This window comes from Molothrus ater, chromosome 11 (assembly GCF_012460135.2).
Source record: "Molothrus ater isolate BHLD 08-10-18 breed brown headed cowbird chromosome 11, BPBGC_Mater_1.1, whole genome shotgun sequence".
Lineage (NCBI taxonomy): Eukaryota > Metazoa > Chordata > Aves > Passeriformes > Icteridae > Molothrus > Molothrus ater.
In genome coordinates, this window is record NC_050488.2 from 1,698,305 (window position 1) to 1,712,634 (window position 14,330).

At 43.6% G+C, this 14,330-nt stretch overlaps 1 protein-coding gene across 3 annotated transcripts in view; it reads right to left on the minus strand.

Moving 5' to 3' along the window:
- Positions 1-13,695, minus strand: part of FGD3 (FYVE, RhoGEF and PH domain containing 3) — a 92,499-nt gene extending 78,804 nt beyond the window's left edge. For 2 of the 3 annotated variants that reach the window (XR_004981037.2, XM_036390897.2), the window contains exon 1: positions 13,387-13,695. Coding sequence is in view for 2 of the 3 variants with exons in the window: in XM_036390897.2 (XP_036246790.1) it covers positions 13,387-13,522 (136 nt within the window). In the remaining variant the exon portion in view is untranslated. The remainder of the gene's footprint in view (positions 1-13,386) is intronic. The other variant, XM_036390895.2, reaches the window with a different exon arrangement.
- Positions 13,696-14,330: the final 635 nt, after the last annotated feature.

Below are 14,330 nucleotides of genomic sequence, written 5' to 3' on the forward strand. Positions count from 1 at the left end.
TATTTTTTTTCCCTAACAAGATACACATTTTTCCTCTGCTGTACTGGGTCTGCTTAGTATTGCAAGCTGACTACAGTACTAAAACCTCAAGTGTCAGTGCTTGTTTCTGAAGTGTCATCCCAAAAAGAACACTTGTCCTGGGTTCCAGCCAAGACAGGGTTAATTTTTACTGCAGAGCCCAGAGGTTATGCTGTACTACTTCACATCATTTTCCAGGATGGGGGAAGGAGTCCCTTCCAGGTGGCACAGCATGGTGTGGTCAGGTATTGTCAAGGGTCCTGCATGGTGATGAGCACATGAATTGTTGGCCTCTTTCCTGCTCATTCTGTATTACTATTGTTGCTTTTACTGTTAATTTTCTATGTTTTCAGTAAATTGGTCTTCTCTCAAGTCATGATCTTTATCTGCTCTTTATCTGATCTTTTATCTGATCTTTATCTCTCCAATTCTCCTATCCCGCTGCCACAAGGGAGAGAGAGCAAGTGGAGCATGGCTTGGAGAGTCTTGGTGGGAACACTTAGCTGGGGAGAACATTCCCAAACCATGACACCATGAAACCAGGCATGCCGACAAAGAGCGGAAAACATGTCACTGTTTATAATAATCCTGGCTACATGATATAAAACTATGGTGTGCCCACATTTACAAACACTGCAAGCCAACTTTTAATAGTGGGCTAGCCTACCTGAACTCAGAAGATAATGCTTCTTTTCTAGTGGAAAATCCATCCAGGGATCAAATAACATATAATGGAAACTAAAGCTGAGCTTACTATACTGCGCTATACTGCCAAGGATCTGCTGTTCGCCTTCACTGGGATGAAGCTATTCCAGCATGTATACAACACATAATGTTATTTTTGAAGGTCTTCTTAAAAACCAAACACACTCAAAAAATCCCAAACAAACAAAATAACCAAACCAAACAAAACAAACAAAAGAAAAACCCCAAACAAAATCAAACAAAACCAACCACAACATCCTCCTCCCACAAAAAAACCCCACAAATCCCCCAACAAAAACAAGAAAAACACCCCAAAACAGTACTTGTAACAAAGATTTCTCTATCTTCCCAGGTAGAAGACCCTTAGCCATGATGGCTAGACCCCAGCTGAGTTTACATGGACAGCCCCAAAAAGGAAGGAGCTGACTACCTGCAAGTTGTTTTAGCAGAAGAGAGCTTAATGAGTGCTCTAAATTTGGAGACTAGCACAGGGAAACAAATCAAATCTAGACACAAATAGCTTTTTTTTACATGGTCAGTATGACAGAAGCTGAGGGAAGAAGAAACTGGAGGTGTTTGCATTAACTTTCTGGAATAGTTAGTGTGCTGGGAATGTATTCAGAAGCAGGTCTGCATGATGGGGTGTGGATCTGTCAGCTCAGATCTAACATTCAGGAGACAATTGCCAGCACTGAAAAAAAAAACCTAGAAAGAAGGAAGCCATACTCCTGATTTCCCTCAAAAAGCAATTAGTTAAAAAAAAAATCCCAACCCTACAAGACAAAACCCTAGCCAAAAAACACATTAGATTTAGTATCAGTAATCAACAAAACCAGAAAATCAGAACAGATATAATGTGTAGGATTGACAGAGAGTGGCAACACTGACCTATCTAGGATAACTCCAAGAGACCAGAGATGTCAATATCTTTAATGAGTATGGTACATATTTCAGCCAAACAACAGAACCAAACACTGTCACTATCTAGCCTCTACAAACATTTCTATGCTTTCTATAAACTGCTGTAGAAATCCACAGCTGAGCTACACTTCAAATCCTGCATAAATCAGCCTCTACCATGACTGTCATTAAATAAACCTAAAAATAACAATGTAGAAAAAATACAGACTTCTACTTTTTGAACAAACTAGTTCAAATCTTGCAACTGTGACATCCAGCTCTTTAAAAATGCATTTAGTATATTCTAAAAGGAAGAGGAAAAAAAATTTGGGCACTACAGTTTAATCAATATCAGCAAGTGGAAATCAAGACTCTACACCACATCTTGAATAGGCCAGCTGAGTGCAGGGCATGGGGACAAATTCAGAGTCAGCTGAAGAGTCAGCTAAAGATGCAGCAACACATTTTCATCACTGAAAACCAAACCAAATACAAGTCAAAGCCAAAACAAGGAAGTATAACAATCTACATCCAGTTTCTGCATATTCATATTACAGAATTACATATGGTTTGCATTGGAAGGGACCTTAAAAACCACCACATTCCAATCCCCTGGCTATGGGCAGGGACGCTTTCCACTAGACCAGGTTGCTAACATGGAAAAGACAAACATATTTGATAAATGTGGTCCTTATGAAGAAAAATCTTGTTAATTACATTTCTTTTATTCTGGACATTAATTACACATTTATTCAGTAGACACATTTATACAAGTCTATTACCCAGCCGTAACACGACCTAAAAATATATATAATTAAGACGCATCATTTTAAGCAGAACTCTGATTATAAATCCATCAGTAAGTTGAACATTACCACCATATTTCCAGCTCAGGCTCCCTTTTGGATAAGCATTTTTTCCAACAGATTCTCCTTCTCTGGGGATGCAATCTGGGCATGCAATCTGGCTTATCAGCTCTAGTCCTGTACTGGTTACCCACTGACATTAGAAGACATCGAAGAAGCAATACCCAGGCAAAGCTCTGGCTACTCTGTTCAGAGAAGGCTTTATCTTGCTCCAGCCTGTGTTAATCCCCGGAAGTGTGACCGCCCTCCAATAAATCTATCTGGCAGCAGAATCGTCAGGGGGAAAAGCTGTAAAATTTCTTTGGGTTGTGTCTTTTAACACCAAAGTTGCTGAAAAGCCTACTCTGCTTCTAAGTGAAATAAATTACAGTAATCTTCACTACACCAGACTGAAATATAAGGATTTGGATTTGAAGGTCTGCCACAAGCCTTCTCAGCAAGGGCACACCACTGCAATCCCCAGCATCAACTTAAAAAATCCTTAAACCACCATCTGATTTTCAAGTCTTAAAAAAACAAACAAAACCAAAATGGAAGTTAGAGAATCACATTCTAACTACTCCCCCTTCTATAAATGTGCTACCCTTGAAAATTCTTACTAACATTTTTAAAAGAAAAAATAATTTTATTTCATAAAAAGTATTTTAAGGCCTATACTGCAAATGATGACTCTGCAGTATTTTTAGAAACTAAGGCATATGTCATTTAAACATCTTTAATGCATTTCAAAAGATAGATCAATATATCGATTTACCAATCAAATGGATATTAGATTAAGTCTCATCTTCTTTTCCTCACTATCTGGTGAAATAAAAAATCAGCTTTTAGCGCCAAGCACCTCCTCAGTAGGTGCCTGAAGGGATTCCCTGTGGGATGCATGGCACTAAGGAATGACAATGACAATGGATTTTGTTATTTATCATATCACCACACCCAGAATTCTTCAAGCTACACCAAGAGATTACATGCTCAAAAGCCTCATTTAATATGCAAAATCACTTCTTCCATCACAAGATAGAGGAACATAAATTCAGTGGGACGTGGGAATTACATGAAATAAAATTAAAAATCAGGGGAACAGCAGCATAGAGTTATCATAACTCCACAAACACAACCTATCTAAACCTCAATAAGTTTTGGATATAAAACTAAAAGTTTTAGAGGGCCGAAAGTAATGCACAAAAATGTGCATTTTTGCAATCTGGTCTCCAGAAGGATCTGAAGATCAAGGCTAAATTCAGCTCAAACTGCAGTAACTTGGGGTTTATTAATTTTTATTAGTCAGCCAAGCAGATGCAACAGCAGAAAAATTTTAGAAAAGATGTCATCAGGAATATCCTGGAGCTTCCATAGAACTGTGTCACTCAGAACTGAATATGTCAGAGGGAAGAGACCAAGAACAGCTGGAAATGAGGAAAAAAAAAAAAAGTGTTAGGTTGATCCTAAGCCACATCAGTAGTACTCAAGGATTCCTCAGGCACTGTGAAGTGGGACAAACAGATGACCAGGACTCAACAGGAGTTTGATGTTCATCCTATAAAGCTAATGGAACAGATCAGGAAACAGGAGACAGAAAAATCTAATGTGTCTGGCAAATTTGGAATATAGTCTTAGCAGCCAAGACCTTTGCGATTGGCAGACCCAAGCAATATAGGTGCAAAAGCAGACGTAGGGGAATCCAACAGCCACATTTAAAACCTGTGTTCTCGCAGTTTAAGATTTTTAAGAGCATTTCACCAAGGCTCTCCCAGATTACAGGCACCACCTATGACTCCTGGGTTTCTGACCCTCCATGGAAGAGAGAGGAAGCCACCACCCCATAGAGGCTCTGCTGTCATCAAAAATCATTCAGCAAGATCCTGCTCAATTCTCCATGAAAATCCAACAAAGAGGGAGTAGAGAAAAGGGAGCAATAAAACCGTGCACACTGTGCAGTTGGAGGCAACTCACCTGCGGGTTCCTTACAGCTTTGAATGAATCAGCTCAAACACAAAACTCAACACTTTGCACAGAGGAGTGGGTGGGAACATCCACCCCACCCTCCCAATATATTGTCATGATACAACATTTTAACACTTCAAACATGCAAGTAAAACAACTTGGCACAACTCTGTATACAGCTTCTGAACAACTAGAGCTTCTTTAGCAGCCATAAGAAAATGTCAATTTCTGTGGAGGCCGTGAATTCTGTGAGTCAATGAACCCTCCAGCTTTAAGACACAATGGAATTTTTAAACAATTGAGAGTAAGGGGAAGAAAAGAAATAATAAAACCACCTCTTGCTGCCAGTTATTCCATAACCATTTGCTACAAAGGTTTTCAGTCTGTGGCCAGAACCCCAAAGTAGAAGGACAAGTAACACAGCAGCTCTCCTATACTCAACATTTGCTTCGGCAGTTTCTTTGTCCTAAGAGGATTAGCAGTTTTAAAAATAACTTTTGGGACTTGCATGGTCTGGAAAATACCAATAAAACACCAGACTATCCTTTCAAGTGAATAAGAAAGGCATCTGTTCTGCATTCCAAGTGAGGCAACTTTTTTGACTGCACAGCCATCAAGATCAAGCAGCCATAACGCCGATCAAAGACCCAGTTCCAACAACTCCACACGGCATGGATAAGACAGGACTTTCTTAAATTACTATTTTTATTTTACTATTTTGAGGAAATCTTACTCTCCCCTAGCTGGGAACACTTGCACTTCCAACAGTAAATTAGAAATGGCAAAGCAAGGCATCTATTTGCATAAGATGAAAAAAATGTTAAGAAATGCATTTCTCAACCATGCAACAATTAGAAGGGGACTTCTCCCCACAGTGCCGATATTTGGCCCCGGAAATTCTACAGTCAAGAAACAGGCTGTAAGAATTTCAATAGCAATTAGTAAAACAGATCCAGGAGAGTACAGCAGGCAGCACCCTTTGTTACTCCGTGGGAAACTTCACTCTGAATGGATGACTCCGACAGCCAGTGAGAGCGATTCACAGAGGTGGCACACCTGGCTCCAACAGGAAATAGGAATGGCGTAAGTTTCCTCCAGGCAATATTCATCTACCCCCAGTGAAGGGCTTTGCAGATATTCAACAAACAAGGAAAAAAGGGGAAAAAAATTAAATAGAAAAACCATATATGTTACTTTAATACAAACCCCTAAGAGTTTCAAGATATACACTACTACAGCCTGGGGGCTAGGCCTTAATCACTGTCAGTTTTTGTAGGTTCAGCACAGCTCCAGTACAACCATGTCAACCAACAACACAATTTTACCTATGGGGGCACAATCACCTTTTCTATCCAATTTAAGAGGGAATACGATGCCCAGCTTGCACTGGGTTATGTGTTCAGCTATCCCATGCAGGTGCACACAATCCTGCTCTCCTGGCAGCTCACCAGCAGCAGCATGGAGCTGCAGTGTGACCCAAGGGCCACACCACTACCAAATCCCTGGAGCTCCAAGCACAACTCAAAAGGTGTGGCCAAGGTGGGCTTGTATGAGGAAGCTCCATCCTCCACCAAGAACCTCCATGAGAAACCTTGCATATTTCTCCCCCAAAAGGTGTGAGAATTGAGTACACTCTCATCCCCTGTCTTTCCCAGAAACACTGCAGCCAGCACAGGCCATGATGCTGGATTGAAACAGCAAAATCCAGGGGAAAAAAACAAACCCATGGGAAGCTGAGATCTGGTGGTATTTTCATTCACTGGTCTGCAGAGAGATCACTCCTTCCTTTACTGCATTTATTCAGCTCTCTGTTGGTGCTACCCTGGAGAACTTCTCCCTCACTTCTGCAGTAAGGGAATTCACCTGCCCACAGGTTAATCTCCCAGAGCGTTTTGTGCAGGTTTCCTTTTCACAAAATTCAGATTACTTACTAATTTTGACTTTAAAACCCTCTTTCTTCAAAATCTCTTCCTACACCCCTATGAGGTTTTTTTGCATGGTACTCACTTTTTCCTTCTTTTCTATCTCAGTCTTCTATTCTACTTCTTCATTCTCTTCTGTTTTTACACAAACAGTTTTATTCAGCTTTTTAAAACAGTGGGTGAAATTCAAATCACAAGCCCCATCAGACATATAGGGCCAGTGGCAGAAAACACAGTATCTCTAGATCTCGTTCTGGAAGTGATAACCAAATTACACTTAGCAGGTGATTCATATCAAACATGGTAAACCCATGTCTGGAGGCTTCTTTGGTCTTCCTTTCACAGTTCCTTGCCCCAGTGTTTGGTACATTAACTTTCACCCTGTCCCAACCTCACGGTTCAAAATGATTACTGAAGTAGCAAGAATCTCATGAATGTAAATATTTGCTCAGGGTTAAATTACCAAGAGAGAATTTCTGCTCAGAGCCTGCAAGCCCAAAAAGAAAGAATAAAAAGAGGCCAAGAGTTTAAGAAAACTAGACCCCAGTGTTAAATCCCTTCATTATAGTCAGACACCTGCCTGTTTTTCAGAAGTATAAAATAAAGAGGAGAAACCTCCGACATCCAAGTGATATTTAGATGTCACCCTGTCTTTCAAAAAAATACTGGAACTACTGGGTTCTTCAGACTTTTAGAAATTAGATTCTTTAATATGAAGACTGCTATCCTCCAAAAATCTCCATCCAGATGCCATGTAGAGATGTGTATGCTGTTTGCACACACTGTATCCAAATGCTCCATCCCAAGGATAGAGGCTGGGCTTCCAATAACAGGCTGACATCTAACCAGTGTCAGCTTTGTACTCTGTATTAGTGTTTTAGCCATTCACATTAATTAACCAGCTTGCTGAGTACCAGAATCTATCTGTAAAGATACTACACTTTTAGCAGTGATTCTGTACACTTCAGTGGAGATTACTCAAAATGCTTCAAGAGAGAAAAATGGGAAATTGCATGTGCAGTTGATTCATTCAATAGTCCAGCATAAAAATGCTCTCTCCTTGAATATTCATTAAACAAAAGAATTTCTGTGAAGCAGCATCAAGTTAGATGAATAAAGAAGAAATAAAGAACTAGAGCAATCTTTCAAAAGGGGACATTTCAGGATTTTAAAATGCAATTACAGTAAAGTAATTGCTCATGGCCATGCTGAAATGTGCGAGGACCTAAAAAGTTTCAAAGCTCCTCACCTCTCACAGCAATGGTCAGTGGTCTGCTCTGTCCCTGCTAGTACCTTGAAGGTTCTGTCATCCCAAAAGATGCATTTTTACTATGACTGGGAAAAAAAAAAAAATAAACAGATTTGAAGACCATTAATTCTACATTACTCTATTCACTACTCAATGACTGCTTCTGACCCAACCTCAAGAGTGCCCTCTGAACAGCTATCAATACTTCCAGCACATTTAAATGTACTCTAGAGGCCTATGAAATTTTAAAATTTAGAAACAGTTTGCTAGTTTTGCTAGTTTACTAGTTGCCTCTAGTAACTCTGAGCTCTCTATAAAGTCACCAGCATTTAAGACACCAAAGCTGGTAACACTTGACATATTTCTTTGAGACACAAAACACCCTTCTCAGGCTATTGGTGCCCAACACGAGCACAGAGAGAGACCAACAACACCACTTGGGGATGCCGTGTGACAGTGAAGCCAGATTTACTAGGTCCACGATTAACATACATTACATCATTCAAGCACTACCAAGCTCCTCAACAAAGGAGAAAAATCCCATTTTAGCACTCCTGCAACTTTTTTATGCTGATGGTTACCTGTGGAAGAGCTGTTGTTTTTAGAGTCCATAACCACAAAATTAATTATACTAAGAGGGAGAAGAGAAAGACTGAGGGACAAAAGTATTGTGCCCATATCTGAAAGGTTATTCAAACGGCCTGGCTTCACAATAGGAATTTCATCCCTCTTTTAATGGAGGGACTATAGATGAGTTGATGAACTCACTTTGCTGAGCCCCTTAAGGATCCTGCAGGGAGTCTTGTATGCCACGATTGAGATTATGCTATGTCAACAACCTCCACTTCTCAGCCTTCCACCTCAATTCTTCACCTAGCCCTTTCACAGCAGTTGAATCATTGGCTTTCTGTCCCACACAACGGGGGACAGACATTAACCCCAGACAAATAGCAAGAAAAGTGCAACCCAGAAAACAAGGAAGCAGGTAATACCAATAAACTCTTTCACAGAACAACAAAAAAAGCAATGGAAGTCAGTAAAACCAGAAGAAAAGGCAGGGAGAACAGCATTTTGTGAGCTAGTGGTCAGGAACCACAGAGGCAAGCAATGTGTTTTAAATAATGCCACTTAAACTCAACAAGTTAATGCTAAGAAGCCAGACCACAACTGCAGACCTGGGTATTTCTCATAGAAGGACATGGTGACCACTGACAGAAAAATAACAGCCGCACCACCAAGGGAGTGGAGATGAGCATGAGGCTGTCGCTCCAACTAGCATCACCAGCAGGGACACCCTGTACCAGCACATTTTCTCTGCACAGGCTGGCACAGCACTCGCTGGGTACCCAGGTAAAGCAAACACTCAGTATTGTAATATCAGGAACTCCTAACTGCAAGGCAGCACAGATAGAATGAACAGCCACAAACTGTGAAATAAAACCCAAAGACCCATTAAATTTTAAGATGCTGCAAAGTGTAAAATGCAAATCAAGTTATAACAATCCTTGCTTTTAGGACCTGGCTGTGAATGGGAGGAGGGAGAGTAGAGGGAGGGGAAAAAAGTTCTCCTGGAAGCACTTTCCAGTATACCTCACTATTGTTCCACCAACAAAGGCATCTCAAATTTCAACACTCATAACCTCCAAACCAGCCAGAGTTCTGTGCTGTGACTTGACTGCCTCCCAAATGCTCCAGAGAATGCAACAGTGAGCTGCAGACATCTATTTTCAATTTCACATGGATTTTCACCATGGAGGTCTGAGGTCCTGTGCTCAGGGGTGCCAGGCTCAGCTCTCAGCAGGGTGTTCAAAGGGGTTGGCAGAGAACAAAAAAAATGAGAGCCCTGAGAGCTGGTGACAGGCATGCAGCATGGATCAAGAGCTGTCACATCATGGAAAGGACTTCAACGATACTCCCTCCTACTTTCCTCCTCCTCCTCTCTCTCGCTCATATCCAAGTCCATCTTAGCTCAGGTTATGTGATATGCTCTGTTCCCACATCTGAAATATATGAAGTCACATTATTTTTTTACTTAAAAGGAACTTTCAGCTAGTTCAGAGAATTTGAAACAAGAGACATATTTTCAAAAGAGTATCAATATTCATCATTGTGTAAGAATCACAAGTCATTGTCTCTCAAGTGAAACATCGAATTTCACAAATCTGATGCTGCCAATACAAATGGATATTACAGTAGTTATTACTGATTTTATCCACCACTGTTCACTCAACTCAAACGCAATCAATGGCTCAAATGTCTAACACAATATCTGTATCCAGGGAGCTAGAAATAGTAATTACTTAGGTTTTACCAGTCACCTCTTTTAGTTTCAAATTGAGTTTTCAGTAAATGAAAAATTTAAATTTAAAAATTAAAATGTAAATTTCAACAAAACAGCTTGAAGAAGAAAATTAATCTTACTCAAAATCTTACTCAAAAGCATTTCAGAAGTTCATAGCTTCTGTGTGCTATGTGGTAGAAACCAGTGCGCAGTCAGAGGAACTAACTAAAGCATTAATCACATCATTGCTGCATGTATACTCCCTGCCCTTTCAATTCTCACACAGACCCCTTGGTCACACTCACTGACCAAAACAGGACTATTGCTGATCTCCAATAATCTTATCAAGATCCCCAAAAAAAAAACAACCAGACAATCTGGAAAAAAACCCCATGCATCCATAATTATTAAGCTTGGTCAGCAGAACAGACATGCTTCAGTTAGGAAAATTCAGTGGTTTTTAAGCTTATTGACACGTGGGAAGACATAGCTGTTCCCAAATCTTCCTGCAGAAATTAGGTGTACATTTTTCATTGAAAAGATGTAGGAAACAGTTGGACTTTAGATCATACTTCAGAGAGCAGCACTGCCCACACCACTGCACCTCACACAGCTTGAGAACAAAGCTTCCTCAAAACCAAACACATTGAACCTGATCAGGGAACTCAGAGTATAAAACCATTGGAAAACCATGCAACAAAAAACTGCCTTGAAAACAATGCAGTGCAAACAATGCACAACTAAAAAATCATCACCTGGGATTTTGACTTCTCAAGTCTGTCACTCCTGGTGTCACAAGGTTTCAACATCCCACTTCCACTACCACTGATCTAAGGCAGTCTTCCTCATTCTGGATCACGCTACAGAAGCTCATCCCACACAAAAAGCCATGAGGACCATCATCACTATGATTCTACTGCTTTTATTGTTTTGAATGTAATATTCTCTCTTGCACCTCTGATACTCCAAGACCAAATACACTCTGCAGTCCCAACCTTGTCCTACATTATCACCTCAGCCATTGTTAGGAGCTGGGGAGACACCCACAAGAATTGTGTCGGTCAGTATTTCTGTAGCATTAGCACGCTACACTGGACTTCCTTAAGGAATGGGCAACCTAGTATCAACTCCATCTTTCTTCCTGCTTCTGTAGAAGATACCTGCCAGGCCTTAGATCTGCACACTCGGCAAGAGGCAAAGGTCCTCTGGAAAGAGAAAGTCCTGACTCCACTTTCAGCAAAAGTTTTAGACATACATTTAAATGCAGGAAATTGTGGCAAATATGACTGAACAACAGCAATTCCAGCTCCATTCAAGAACGATTCCAGCCAGGACTATGCAAGCAGGGCACATCAGATCAGAGCCATAAGAGCAAGCAAGCTCTACATATTTCCCTTATATTACCACACTCTGAGTCCCCTGACTCTGAAAACAGGACTAAAGCTCACTGGTTGATGCTCTTCAGTAAGATGCACCACACTCAAGGAAATCACAAACACACACATACAGAGGGACACATATTGCACCAATCTAAAAGCAACTGACATTGCAATTACATACTGCTTGTATTGCAATTTACAAGCAACTGACATGAGAGCCCTGACTCTTTCACTAACAGAGCAGGAGGCTGCTAGCATGGGCATTTCACATAGCAGGCTCCAACCCATGTGGGAGGACCAGCCTCTAAAAATTAATGTACTGAAGATTGGTACACAAAGTTCAGGAGGTTCCAGAAGTCAGATTGCCTGAATATCTCTGGATCCAGGGCAGGTGGGGAACTTCAGCAGCTCTGAAACTCGCCATCACCTTTCCTAGGTTGACCCAGCTTTTGTAGGTAAAAACAGGACAGAAAACTTCCACTTTTTAAAAATAAGAATTTATTTCTTTAAAAGGAGTTCCTTCAAACTCAATTTCATTTTTATAATTTTTCTTTAGCATTATTAAGGTAAGAACACTTACAACATAACAAACTGGGTCACAAATGAGCTAAATCAGGAACAACCCAGCTTGATTATTCCAAGGGATATCATAAACACAGCTCTGCTAGATGGAGAATGAACTCTAAAACATCCTCCTAGCATTGTGAAAAACAGCTTTCTATGAAAGACAAACTTCTTCTAAAGAATGCAAGAATCCTTTTATCAATGTATTGGTCACCATACATAATCCCTTTCCATTCCGCATGCTTCTCAACAAAACCAATTCTGGTCATTAACAATTGCCAATAGTCTCTCCCATTCCTTGGTGCTGCTATGTATCAGGCACTGCAAGATTCTTTTATGTTGCAGAGCTGTTTTCCTTTGTGTTAAAATTCCCTAAAGCTTGCAATGGAAAGTAGAGTATATCCCTTTAACATAGTTACACCACTCTTAATATTTGGAATGGAAAATGTGACATAGGTACTGAGGTTTAAAAAACAGCTACGATTAATGTGGCCAGTTTTCTAAACATAAATCTCTTCAGGGTTTTTTGGGCTTTTCGCCCCCTTCCTTCCTTGTTTCTGTTTTTTGGGGTTTTTTTGTTTGGTTGGTTGGTTGGTTTTTTTCCACGAGAATCCTGGTTTTACAGAGACAGCCACCTAAACATAACAGATCATTATGGTTCAGAAATTTCCAATTTGCAACTGGAAATGGTTTATGTTTAGAGTACTAACAGTTCCAAAAGGTATTTAAAAAGGAGAGAAGGAAAAAAACCTCAGCATTTCATAAGTGCCTAAATATGGATTGGCAGGAAATAAATTTAATCTCTACAGTTAATAGCAGTCTTAATGAAATTAATGTTTAACAGAACTGATTTTGTGTGGTTTTAGGAGAACTAAAAATATATTTACACAACTCAGTGCTGCATTTACTCAAACATGGATTCCCTGGCCATTGTGAGCCGCACAGGGACGCGGGGTCCGCGGCGTGTGTGCGGGGGCAGCTCGGGGTGAGCCCGCAGCTGGCGCTTGCGAGGCCGCGGGCAGCGCAGCCAGCGCCGCTGCGGGTCCAGCCTGGGGAGGGCGGGCCGGCCCCCCGGGCGATGGGTCTGCATCAGAACCGCGCCAGCCGCTCGCGGGGGCAGGGAACGAAAAGAAAAAATCAATTAAAGAAAGAAAGTTAGTTGAAGGCGCCCCCGAGTCCGTGCGAGCTGTTCCGCTGGGCCCCGGCCTCCCCGCGGCGGAGCGGCCCGACCCCAAGCTCCCCGCCGAGGGCGCGGGCGGAGCGGGGCCCTGGCGCCAGCAGAGCCGGCGGGACCGCGCCCGCCCGCCAGCCGGCGAGGGGAGGGCAGGGGAAGGAGGCGGAGGCGGCGGCGGCGGGCCCCCACACCTGGAGCGGGGCCGGCCCGGGAACCAGCCTCCCCGCCCGCGCCGCAGAGACCCCGCGGCCCGCCGAGACCACGGCGCCGCCTCGCTCCCGGCCCGGCTCCCCGCGGCCGCCGCAGCCTCCACCGAGAACACGGCGGGCCAGCGCGAGGCTCCCTCGGAATCGCGGCCGGGGCGCGGGGAGCTGGGCGTAGCCTTACCCTCCGGCTCCATCTGCTCCCGCCGCCGCGCTCCGCCGCTCCCCGAGCCGCTGCGCGCTGAGCTGGGCCGGGCGGTTACAAAGGCGGCCGCCGGGCGAGGGGGGTGGGTTTCCTCTCCCTCCCACTGCAGCTGCATCGCGCCATGAGGCGCCGCTAGCAGGACGCGGCGCCCCTGAAGGCGGCGGAGGCGGGATGCCCCCGCGCCCCCGCCCCGGCCCGGCCCAAGTGGCAACGGGACACGCCGGAGGGGCCGCCCCGGCTGCCAGGGGACCAGGTGCTGCGCCCGGCCCGGGGGCAGCGGCGGGGAAAGGGCGCACCCGCCGGGGCTGGCCCCTCCCTAGGGCCGGGAGCGGGGGCCAAGGGGAGGGGGGAAAACACCCTTTCCTGCCCCCTTCCCGCCCGACCCTGGGGAAGCAACGCCTGCCGCTTGCGTGGCCCCTTGCAAGGAGCTCCCCCTATGCCAGACCCGTGCTGGGCTAACCGGAGGCATCCCACTCCCCCCTGAGTGAACCGGTGGGCTCCGGGATGCAGCGGCAGGGAGCAAGAGGCCCTCAAGCTCCTCATCATTCGCATGCCACAGGGGTGTTTATGGGCCCCTTAGTGGACTAACCCAGGGCGAAGCTCAAAATCACGTCACAAGGATTAGAAAGGGAAACCTAAGGTCTACAGGCTCTACACCGGCTATTGCCCTTGGAGCCAAAAGCTTCTCGGTGCAGCTGCTGGGGGCGGCTGTGGGACACATGCCGAGGCCCAGGAGAGACCCCGGGCTGTTCGTGGCTTCTCTGGCTGACCTGTTATTCCATGTACGCATCAGAGAGCAATTCAGATACTAATTCTGTCTGAGGGAACAAAACCCTGCCAGCCTCTTCCCAGCTCCTAGAACCACTCCAAAAAACAAGAGCTTCTTAAATAGTCAGACCCGAAAGCCCACCTGACACACTACT